This window comes from Leptonychotes weddellii, chromosome 2, assembly GCF_054177405.1.
Source record: "Leptonychotes weddellii isolate Sample4059 chromosome 2, ASM5417740v2, whole genome shotgun sequence".
Classification (NCBI taxonomy): domain Eukaryota; kingdom Metazoa; phylum Chordata; class Mammalia; order Carnivora; family Phocidae; genus Leptonychotes; species Leptonychotes weddellii.
In genome coordinates, this window is record NC_138370.1 from 128617781 (window position 1) to 128630388 (window position 12608).

Consider the following 12608-nt stretch of genomic DNA (forward strand, 5'->3'; position numbering starts at 1 on the left):
CCCGGGATCACATGACTTTTGAGCAGGAACATAAAGCTGTATAAGAGCAGATGTTCTCTTCCATTGGTCCATGCGCCCTTGCTTCCTTCACCAGTAGCAAAGTAAAATACTGAGGACCTAAATTAAGATGTGGTCCAACAGGAAAGGAGCTGAGGAGCATGGCTTTTAGTAGACCAGAGTTTTCACACTCTGTCACCTGAGCCCTGAAGGGTACTAAGAAGCGTGGAAAGATAAGGGAAGGGAGCTAAAGGCACAAGACTGTAGGACCCCAGGCCTGCTTCAAACGGGATCATTTTTCTTATAAAATAAGTCTATAAGGGGCTTCCAGATAATGCTTCATTTGAATGAATAGGTTCATTGCTAAAAGATTTTTAAAATCATTTGTCTACATCTTAGGTTAAAGATATTAGGGAAGTCCTCAAGATTCATACATTTGAAACCAGTTCATGAGGTCTAGGGATTAAGTCTTGATTTGGAAATAAAAGCCTGTCTGTAATAAATAATGCACGTTTGCCTGGAGTGTCCTTCACATTATATTTCTCCTCTTAAACCTATTACTACACAACAATATAACATCCAGGACAGTTGCCTATCAACTGGTGTGAATGGAACAAGATGCAATTCAAATTCAAAGCAAGAGATTATATCTAGCTAACAGGACAGGTTTCATGGAGGTGACATATAGTTGAGCCTTGGGGTCATCAATCATGTAAGAATTGTATGCCTGGACTTAGGTTCAGTTTGTGCTTCCTATTTAGAAAGAGCAAAACTAAAAACTACACAAGATAAAACTGAAACCTTAGCTTTATTCACACTGCCTTCCAAATGAAGACATTAACACAGATAAGCAGAAGTAGTAAAATAAAAAGAGATAATAAGTAATAAACTCTACTGTTACATTAATACTAATGGTAAGTAAAAATAGAATTCATTTTGCATACCTTGATTTAAAATATTAATTTAGTAGGCATTCACATGCTCATTAACTTGCATTTTTGACTCCCCTTCATTTATTTTACTGACAATGTACATTTCTTCTTCTCCAGGGTGATTCTGGAGGACCTCTGGTTATAGCACGTGATAGAAACATCTGGTATCTTATTGGAATAGTAAGCTGGGGAATAGACTGTGGAAAAAAAAATAAGCCTGGAATTTACACCAAAGTGACTCGTTATCGGGACTGGATTAAATCTAAAACCAACATCTAATGCAACAATCACCTCTCCATGCAAAATGTAAATGTGGTCTCTAGCAAATTGTGTTTAGTATGTGTTGCCATGTATATCGTCATTGAGTTCACGATGCAAATAAGCGTGATCTGACAACATTCCTCCTACACATGAGGAAGGCCGACTTTCCTCTACATCATCTGAAGTGTTTTGCTAACCATGAGCATACAAGATACTGTCAACTCCACAAAGATCTGCCGTTGCTGCTAAGTGTCTCTCATCATTTCCTTGCTCATCTTTCTGTTCCTACTACAGACTTCTCATTTTAGAATAATCCCGTTTAATCCCAAAAGTACTAACTGGCTAAGCGTTCTCTATTCTTTTCCCTGACAGGGCATGTTGCCCTTCCCTAACTCCACAGTTTCTATCTTCTTCACTAAATAATCCTCATTAAGAATCTGTAGGCTCATGGTTCTAGACAAATCAAGGTAATTCGTTTGAGCTAATGCTAATACAAATGATGGAGAAGCTCTAAATGTGAAAGTGGGACTTAGGAGATGGCACTACTATGAGTCCTTTCCCCTTTGCCCCCAGATGCACATGTACTTCTCTCTGAAACTTGAAAAATATTGACATTTACACTTAACCCCTGATAGTACAGATTTTAAACACTTTAAACAACTACCTAATATTTACTTTGGAACAATGAATAAATCTGGGGACCAGACAGCAAAACTGGAAACGTTGCCTAGCACAGGATTCTGTTCTACACTACCTAAAAATGCTTTTATATATATATATATATATAAAATATATATATAAGTATATATATATATATATATTTAGGGGGAAAAAGACAAAGTTCCCGGGCCTTTTTGTTAGGTGGAAATGAGAAGAGAAAAGGACTCCGTGAGAAGGAGCTACTTTCCATCTCTAAAAATGAAAGAAGTTCCAAACCTGATATAAATTTACTTTCCACTTCTCTTTTATTAGTTCTTAATGCATTTTGTTTTCTAAATAGTTTTATTTTCAATCAACTTCAGAACAAATAGGGGACCCACAGAATAAGAAATCAATAATAATTAGATATTTATAAATAACTTAAATGAGAGGCCAATATAAAATTAGACATTCATAAACAATTTGATACAAGATTTTGAAAAAGACCTTATTGTCTAATATTTAAATTTCCTGTTAAAAAATGGCTGGCATTCTTTGAAGTATGGTATTTTTAGAGAATATTCAAATAATTTAGAAAGCATCTTTGGAGAGATTTAACTTTTATGATAAAGTAGTTATTTTCATATGTATTTAAATGTATATTTTGTGACACTATATATAACTATGGACTAGTTTTGAACAAAATTCAAGCCTTTTCTGTGCTTCTAAACCTCTGCTCCTCCATTATGATTAATTTAGCTAATGAAATAACTGCTGTGCTAAGATTTTCTTCTGAGTTTTATATCAGCTGAGAGTCTCTCTTGTCCCACATACATAATATGATATTGTATACATTAAAATATATTTATAAAATAAACTCAAACTCATTTTTTTTGAATCATCACTATACTGCATTATACTGTCTCAACTTTTGTCCTACTGACATTAGTCAGAGATAATTCTTTGTTGTGGGGGAAGATGGCAGCTATCCTGTGAATTGTAGAATGTTTAGCTATATTCCTTACCTCTATACACTATGTGCCAGTAGTAATCCCCACCAAGTTGTAACAACCCCAAATGTATCCAGATATTGCCAAATGTCCCCTGGGGGGCAAAATCACCCAGCTGAGAACCACTGACATGGGATCAACAGTCAGAGGAAAAAAGTCACTGTTAAAAACCTTACAACCACAATTTCCTTACATGGGTCTGAGAATACCTTTCTTCTCCCTTTTTTTTTTTTTATAATGCTGATGTGTTGAGAATGCTAAAAGACTCATCTATGATGATCACACTTATATCTAAACAATCCTAGTCAAATTAAGATCATTTGGAGACTAAACCTGTTTGGGTGAAGGAGGCTGTTTATATAGATCTATTGAGATAGATATCTATCTATAGATAGATCTCAATTGATCTATATAGATATAGAGAAATCTATATAAATCTCTCTCTAGAAAGAGATTTGTCAAATATCTAAATCCGACATAATCATACCATGTATATTCTACTTAATATTCTCAGAATGCATAAATAGATACTGCTGGAAAAGAGATTTACATATTCAGCTGAGGCAGAATGGCTCAGGCCTTCATCCACTAACACTGCAGAGTGGAGAATAGGAAGTCGCATAGCATCCCCATCCATCAAAAGCCGCACCATCTGATATTGTAGCCACTAGCCAATGGGACTATTTAGATTTAAGTTAATTAAAATTAAATACAATTAAAATTCATTTCCTCAGCCATACTAATATCATTTCTAATATAAAATAGCCACACGAGGCTAATGGCTATCATACTGAGCAGCACAGATATACATCATTTCCATCATCATCAAAGTTCTATGGATATCACTGGCCTAGAGCATCGTATGCAACTACTTACATAAATCACTTATTCATCTAACAAACATTTCTGGAACTTCTTTGTGTCAGACATTGGGTATTCTAGACATTGGGTATGCAACTGTTCATAAAACGAAGTCCTATTCTCAAGACCACATAAAGAGGTAAAAGTATTTTTGATAATGGCTGTTGAAAATAGCAAAGCCTTTGGGGAGTATGGTTGGCCATGCACAGCATGATGACTTCTAGACTCTTCTTCCTCCAGTGTCATTGGTCCACTAGCAGAGAGGTTTCTCTGTAAGCCAAATCAGGCCCACCAGAGACCCACAGGTAGATTGAAGTGGTCACAAATGGGTTTTTTAACCTTCCTTAGACAAAGATCCCAGAACTTCCTCAAGTAACAGTATATTAAAGAATCAAAAATAGTATTCTGTTGCTTTTTAAATCAACAGAAAATTTCTTATCACCCAGAAAGATATATTAATGGCAACCAAACAAAAGAGTAGCAGATAATAGAGGACCATTGGAGTGACTTAGTCACAAAGATTAAAAATATCAAATAATATTTTAAGCAAGAAGCCAACCCAAGTAAAACAGGGACTGAATTACACACTCTGTTAATATTGTTTCATTGTAGAAGAAATGTAGAAACAACAGATGACTATGATCCAAATCGATGTTAATTAAAAACACTGTAAGAAAGGCACTAAGAAACATAGGCCAAATGTGTTACTATGCTGCCATCTCCTGGTCCACATAATTTTTTAAATATACCTTATTGTAATTGCTTTTCAGGCTCTCAAGTTACACAAACTATGTTCCAATATAGAGCAGTACATAGAAAAATCCGGCAGTCTCTCCCCAGTTTAATCCTGAGGTAATAAAAGTTTAAAATTTTGTATATCCTATCATACAAATATAAAGAAATATATCTATTCACTTATAAAGGGCTTACCCACTTTTTTTTTTCAAAAATGGCATCATTTTATATGCACACACATAACATATATGCATATATGTATACACACTACATATGTATATATACACACATATATTCATTTCCTCAAAAAAATAAATACACACACACACACACATAGTATCTGGGCTTTTGCTTCTGCCAAAACAATAAACTAGCATAGGATACTTACTCCCTCCAATCAACCAAATCAGATAAATTTTAGAAGAAAGAGGTAAACATGGGTTCTAGGCCAGGAAATAATAATAAACATGAGAGGCCAGGAGACTGGGTTCTCTTGAACTGAATTATGTAGGGAGGGTGGGTGGCTGACGCCCAGTGTGGAATGAGAGAATAGTTGAAACGCTTTTTAAGTTATACTCTTGCGGCCCCCAACACCCTGCCTGTCCTATATTGCCCTAACAACACATTCACCAGCCTTTCTTTTTTTTTAAGATCTTATTTATTTATTTGAGACAGAGAGAGAGATAGCACGAGCCGGGGGAGCGGGGAGCAGAGGGAGAGGGAGAAGCAGACTCCCTGCTGAGTAGGGAGCCTGGCTTAGCTGCTCAATCCCAGAACCCTGAGATCATGACCTGAGCAGAAGGCAGATGCTTAATCAACTGAGTCACTCGGGCTGCCTTTCATACCAGAAATTAATCACAACAACCCAGACTACCGATTTGGGGAGTATCAGGGCAAAAACCTAACAAGGGGAGGGGTCTCTAGAAAAAGTGGCGTCAGTTTTGTAATTTCTCCTTAGCAGAAAGAGGACAAAAAGATCAGTTGAAGAAAAATATTCACTCAAGGCAGGCATATTGCTATTGCCTCATGATTTAGTCCTTATGCTCTATGAAGAGTTTTTATCACGTAACAGCATGATAGGAGACAAGAGCAGAGCAGTAGCATGCCAATTTAAGTTAAATTGACAAACTTTTTTTTAACACTTAGAATATCTTGTGACAAATCCCAACTTTAAAAGTATAGGTTTGGCCATGAACAACTGTATATAATTTTTTGATATAGTGAATTACTGAGATCTATTTTTAAGGGCCAGCTTTGTATCAAGAGCCATTCATAGAACAGATCTAATTGATAAAGATCAGGGCCTTTTAGAGTCAGAGACACCTGAGGGAGAAAATGTCATCTTCATCACCACATCCAGATGTGAGATTAGGCAAATTAATTTAACATCTGTGAGCTTCAGTTTCTATTTCTGTAAAACGGGTTTAATTTGTACCCCCAAAGGGCTGTTGTGAAGTATTAAGCACTGATGACAATGTCTGGTCCTTGACAAGTACTGTTTATTTGCAATTATTTTAGTCTCACTAAATGGTTTTTCTATTTTGATTATGTATTTGTATTGGGGCATAATTTATATTCAGTAAAATCCATCCTTTTTAGTGAATAGTTCTATAAATTTTGGCAAACATTTATAGCCTTAGAAGCACCACTACAAATGTAAAATGCTTTCATCATCTCCAAAACTCCCTTGTAGTGAATGCTTCCCTGTCACCACCAGATTCTGGGAACTCTGATTTCTGTCCTTATAAAGCTGGGCATTTTCTAGACCAGTGTACTAATGGAATCACACACCATGTCTCCTTTTGAGTCTGGATTCTTTTACCCAGCATAATGCCTTGGAGGTAATCTCATTTAATTTGCATATACATTACCATTCTCAGAGAAGGAAAATTACATTCAGAAAGTTAAATAACTTCCCGAAAATTATAGTTAGTGAGACAGAAATCTGGTTCCAGCTTTGTTTGTTTCAAGCTGTGTGTTTCGTGTTCACTATGCCATATTGCCTTCTGTTAGCCTGTAGCTTATTACACTCTCACTACCAGTTCTGGAATTTATCTTCACATCCAGCCATTATTCCTCTACCTTGCCATAAACAAAGACCGGGAAAGCTAAGGAGCCAGATGACATCAGGACCAAAAGAGGAGTTCTGAGCAAACTGCTTGCCAGGTTCTGCCATGCTGACATTCAGAGCAGGCCACCATTTTATCTTAATACAGTCACTCTTCAGTTCTTATGTGTATATATCACACGGTTCAGGGAACATTTCACATGTACTCTTTCATCTAATTCCTACAATAGTCTGGAAAGCTATCATTAATTCTGTGTACAGATGAGGAAGTTAAGATGCAGAAAAGCCAAGCAGCAGCTATGTTAGGAGAGCCAGGACTTGTAGGCAGGTGTATCTCCCTCCAAAGTCTGGGCTCTGTTTACCAGGCTTTCTGCCACCCACAATGGAAGCTGCCATTTATTATTAGACAGTGTGCTGGGCAGTTTTATATGTACTATGTCATTTAATTCTGACAAAACTTCTGCACATAAATGGTATCAGCTCATTTCATATAGGAGGAAATTGATGTTCAAAAGGTTTAAGTAGTCTGTGCAAGTTCACATAACTACCAAGGAGTCAGGACTCCATTCTAAGTGTCTGTCCCACTCTTCACTAGTCCATGGAGCATTGTGTAGAGAAAAAGAAGGGAAAAGAGGGAAGGGAAGAACGTAACTATGTGTGCTCTTTGTATAGCTCAATAGAATGAGCTTCACTAAGTGTTTCTCTACTAAATCGTTAGAAAATATATGCAAATAAACTAAGGTCATAATATTAAAAGTTAGTATTTCAGGGGGCGCCTGGGTCGCTCAGTCGGTTGAGTGTCTGACTCTTCATCTCAGCTCAGGTCTTGATCTCAGGGTCACGAGTTCAAGCCCTGCGTTAATATTTCTGTAGTGCTTCCATTGCACAAGGCACTACTCTAAGCAGTTTACATATATTGACACGTAGTCACCAGTTTATTTTTATTTTACAGACATGAAAACTGCAACGATTCGAACCCCACCTCTGATTCTAGATTCTAGAGTCTAAGCACTTAAAGCATCCTATAGTACGAAGATTATTTTGTACTTTTCTTAAGTGTTAGAGGTAATGACCACTGAAAATCTTCATTTAAAGTAGTATTTCCCTGGGGTGCCTGGGTGACTCAGTCAGTTAAACCTCTGACCCTTGATCTCAGCTCAGGTCTTGACGTCAGGGTCCTGAGTTCAAGCCCTGCATTGGGCTCCATGCTGGCATGGCCTACTTAAATAAATAAATAAAAATAAACCAGTGTTTCCCTTTAAATGGGTATCATTTGGTTGTAAGATTATAAACAAGGCTCAACACGAAGTATATTCATATTGCATGTAGCTGTTAAAAAAATAAGGTAAATCTATGTCTCTCAACATAGAAAGATCTTCAAAATATTAAGGGAGGAAAAACCAAATTGCACAAGGATGTGTATAATATGATACTGTTTAATCAGTATTCAAAAGTTTTTCTATGGGTATATGTGCGTGTGTCTATGTGTGTGTAAATGCTTAGTACGTTTTATAACAAGATGGACCTTTGGGACGCTGGGTGGCTCAGCTGGTTAAGCATCTGCCTTCGGCTCACATCATGAAACAGGATCCTGGGATCGAGTCCCACATCGGGCTCCTTGCTCGGCAGGGAGTCTGCTTCTCCCTCTGCTTGTGCTCTCTCTCTCTTTCTGACAAATAAAATCTTAAAAAAAAAAAAAAATGAACCTTAATGACATTAGTTGCTTCTGAGGAGAAGGAAAGGAGCCATGATCAGGACATGGTCAGAGTTTCAGCTTCATCTCTAATGTTTCAGTATTTGCAAAGACCGGGTATTCACATCTGATTAAATATCTATTGAAAATATTGTTTCCCAATCTTCTTTTTATTTTCTTCATTCTGATAAATGTCTCTCTCTTGCTTTTTCTCTCCTTATATATATACATACACACATATTGAGAGAAAATACACTTGTAATTTATATTACATAAGTATAAATTGTAGCATGTGTATTTATTATATTAAGTGATTTCGGGAAAAAATCTGGTTTGATATGAACTTATTTGTATGTGCTCTCAAAAGGAGGTATTTTTTAAAGGAAAAATAATTACATATATTAATAAATTCACTATACCCCTGTGATACATGGAGATAACTTGTTCAACAAAAAATTTAAAACTATTTCTTGAATTATATTATGACTCTAGGTTTTAAGGATACCTGATTGTTCTTATTAAGAGCTCTTATGTGAAGGTTTTTTTAAGGTATTTGTATATCTACCAATAATCTTCTTTAAACTCTTAATCCTTATGCATTCCTAAGGTATTTCTCATTCAAATCCTTGAAACCAGTTTCTTTTCCTTTAACAAAATTAGTCAATACCAAAAAAAGATGTCACTTTCTTGTTGGGACTACGCTATCTCTGGGCTGTTTTCTTCAAGCCATTCTATGCGTTGAGGCTTCTCTGTTCAGACTTGTTGAACTAGTTTCATTTCAACTATTTGTAATTTGTTTAATTTCTTTCAGCCGTAAATCTCTAATACATCTAGAGATGGCATGCAGTTGATTAGAAAGTCAAGTTCAGGGGGTTCAGACCTTCAAGAACATATTCTTCCTCCTGAAGATAATGTATAGGTAACTTCAGTTTTGTTTAGCAAATGACTTGTTTGCTCTACTGTCTGCCAGTGGCTAGATTCTTAGGCAATGTCAGAGCATTGCCTATGAAATGTCCTCAATGGATTCAATCTGATGGATCTTGTGAGATTTCTGGAATTATTATAGCAGCTGCATTAATCTCTGTAGTTGAAATCAATATTTTTGTATTAAAAACCATTCTTAGCATTATTTCATGTTGCCAAGTTCAACAGCTGGGATTTTAGAAGTTAATGAAAAACTGTATTACCTTATGCTCTGACTGATTCTGGTTTGGGGAGGTTGGGGAAGGTGTTCAGTTGTTTTAAGGAAAGCCTCCTTTAAGCAATCTGACTGAACTTAGCTTCTATACCATTTCTCTTTTGCTGCTTTTCTTTATACCTTATAGTCAGTCCTGGGAACTAATGTGGATTGGGACTTCCATAGCTGCAGAGACACCTGCCTTCCTCACAGAAATCCTAGGACTCCTGTGGGAAGACGGGAAACAGGAGATCCAGATTGGGGAAAGCCTGTCTACTTCCTAAAATTTCCCTTTTAAATATTAAAGAAAAAAAAATTATTTCAAGGTCTTTTTTTCAAAAAGGGGGTTTGCCACATGCAAAGGAGAGGAAAAAATAAGATTCTTTGGGATGACTTTATATGCAGTTAAAATAGCGATTTTAAACATCCATGATGTTTACTTCACCATTGCTTAGATTTATGCCACTTTCAAAACATTTTTACATATGTCATTTCATTTACATATTTTAGAATAGGTATCATTAACTCCCATTTTAAAATGAGGACTCTGAGGGAAACAGAAATTAAGGGGCTTCTTCGAATCTATGGATCTGTATGATGACTCAGTCCAAGAGCTGCCATCCACAACTCCTAAGTCCAGACTTCTCAGACTTTTTCAGCCTCTCTAGGTGGCAAAGATTCTACCTGGGGAATTTCAGAGATGAGAATTTAATACTACTTCAGCCACTAAGTTAATGGACTTCACTGGGCTGCCTTCCCCACTAATAAAATACACATTTGTATTAGTCCTTTAGTGAGCACACAGTAATTATAAAAAGGTTTCAGAGGCTTCACACATAATCAGCACTCCATAAATATTTGTTGAACAAATGAATGAGTACACAAATGTAAATGTCTAGCATAATATTTTGCTAGACAAAATGAATATTAAAAATGAATATTAAAAGTCATTGAATTCAAAAATGCATATTTCATGTTTATGGAAATCATGATATTGTAAAGCAGTAGTTCCAAGATTTCATATTACACATTCCCCAAATTATTCTTTTAAAAATATCAAGTCTCATGATTATAGACACCAAAAGTTCTCTTTTCTAATGAATATTTGTGTGTTTATAGAAATGTTTTCGGGGCGCCTGGGTGGCTCAGTTGGTTAAGCGACTGCCTTCGGCTCAGGTCATGATCCTGGAGTCCCCGGATCGAGTCCCGCATCGGGCTCCCTGCTCAGCGGGGGGTCTGCTTCTCCCTCTGACCCTCTTCCCTCTCGTGCTCTCTGTCTCTCATTCTCTCTCTCAAACAAATAAATAAAATCTTTAAAAAAAAAAAAAAAAAGAAATGTTTTCAGTTTGGGACACATGGGTGGCTCAGTCGGTTAAGCATCTGCCTTCGGCTCAGGTTATGATCTCAGGGTCCTGAGATCGAGTCCTACATCCGGCTCCTTGCTCATCGGGGAGCCTGCTTCTCTCCCTGCCTGCCGCTCCCCCTGCTTGTTCTCTCTCTCTCTCTGATAAATAAATAAATAAAATCTTTAAAAAAAATGTTTCCAGTTTAAGGGAAACAATTTTAGGAGTAATATTGGGGGTCAGTGCTATTGTTCAGGGTATCCATGACACTTGGTAAAGAAAGGGGACAGTGGGAAACACTGAAGGTGTATGGTATCTTTAAGGTAACTTCACAGAACACTCATCCAGGATTTGGAGGATTTGCAGGAGATAGCAGGTCACACTAATAGGAAGGCTTAAGGAATGGAAAAAAGCAAATACCTAATAATAACTATGATACCCTGTGTTTTACCTACAGTATTTTTACAATATATTTTACAGCCATGCTCACCATTTTTCTCTAATAAGAAATACAATGTGTAAGCCTTCTCAAAATATATTTGATTCATATCTTCACTGTTTCTGCTACACTGAACCTTGGGTCTCTTCTCTATGAGTTTTGGGACCATCTCTACATTTCAGAGATAGTCCTTAGTGCTCAGACTTTGCTGTGAATACCCATTTGCATTTGCCTTTAACAGTATCCATACCCCTACTCTTTCCTATAAATTAATTGGGTGATTCATTCACTTAAAATCTCAATTATTTCTCTTATAAAAGATAAAATACCAAATGACTTCATCTGAGCTTACTGTCCTGTTCCCAGAAATCTGGCATTGTTCTCTTCCTACAGCTCATTATTTTCAGCATTGCTTATCAATAAATGCAAAAATTAAGTTCCTCCTCTTCATTATCATCCTTTAGAGAAAAAGTCCCAGGAAAACCTTTACAAATATTGATGATTTAAATTTTAATTTCATTTTGAATACTCATTTCAATCAACTTGTTAATTTGCCAAGTTTATTCTCTAATATATTCAAAAAAACTCTGTCTTCAGGGTTAAAACCAAAATAATAAAGTAATACCTCCAAGTTACTCACCGATCACGAAACTTTGTATAAATTATCAACTAAATTTTACCGTTTGGTTCTTTTCAACAAACTCAGTGCCATATACTGGCTACATATTAGCTTATTTAATTCTCACAACAATCCTATGATTAGGTGCCACTATTATCTCCACTGTATAGATGAAAAGGTAACTGGCCCTACATCACAGCTAAGGAGTGAAAGAGTAGGAATTTGTGGCAATCTGGAGCCAGAATCTGAGCTTAACTATTTTTTTTTACAAGATTTTATTCATTTATTTGAGAGAGAGAGACTGTGAGAGAGAGCACATGAGAGGGGGGAGGGTCGGGAGGGTCAGAGGGAGAAGCAGACTCCCCGCCGAGCAGGGAGCCCGATGCGGGACTCGATCCAGGGACTCCAGGATCATGACCTGAGCCGAAGGCAGTCGCTTAACCAACTGAGCCACCCAGGTGCCCTGAGCTTAACTATTAAGATGTCCTGCTTTTCCTTCTTTTTGATAATTCTCAAGAGAAAACGTTTTGATCTTAATGTAAAAACTGAGTAAAGGATTTATAGTGCTAAAAAAGATTCACTCCATAGGGCTTTATCTATAGTCAATAAATTGAAATATATATTCATATCACTGAGAGTTAAAGGCTATTTATAGCATCTTGTTTGTTCTGTTTTCCCTCTTTTCCAATTGTGTGGCATATAGGGAATAATATACTTGTAGATAAAGTAGGCAGGCTGGCAGATATGTATATAAAGTATTTGGAAACCCAGATGTTGGGAGTTTATGATCAGATAAGCATATTAATCCTTACTGGGTGGTAGTTTATTTTTAAT

General features: G+C 36.5%; 1 protein-coding gene across 1 annotated transcript in view; it reads left to right on the forward strand.

Moving 5' to 3' along the window:
• Positions 1-1969, forward strand: part of LOC102731740 (transmembrane protease serine 11G) — a 41649-nt gene extending 39680 nt beyond the window's left edge. The window contains exon 10 of the mRNA XM_006729334.2: positions 1047-1969. Coding sequence (XP_006729397.2) covers positions 1047-1208 — 162 coding nt within the window. The 3' untranslated portion in view covers positions 1209-1969. The remainder of the gene's footprint in view (positions 1-1046) is intronic.
• Positions 1970-12608: the final 10639 nt, after the last annotated feature.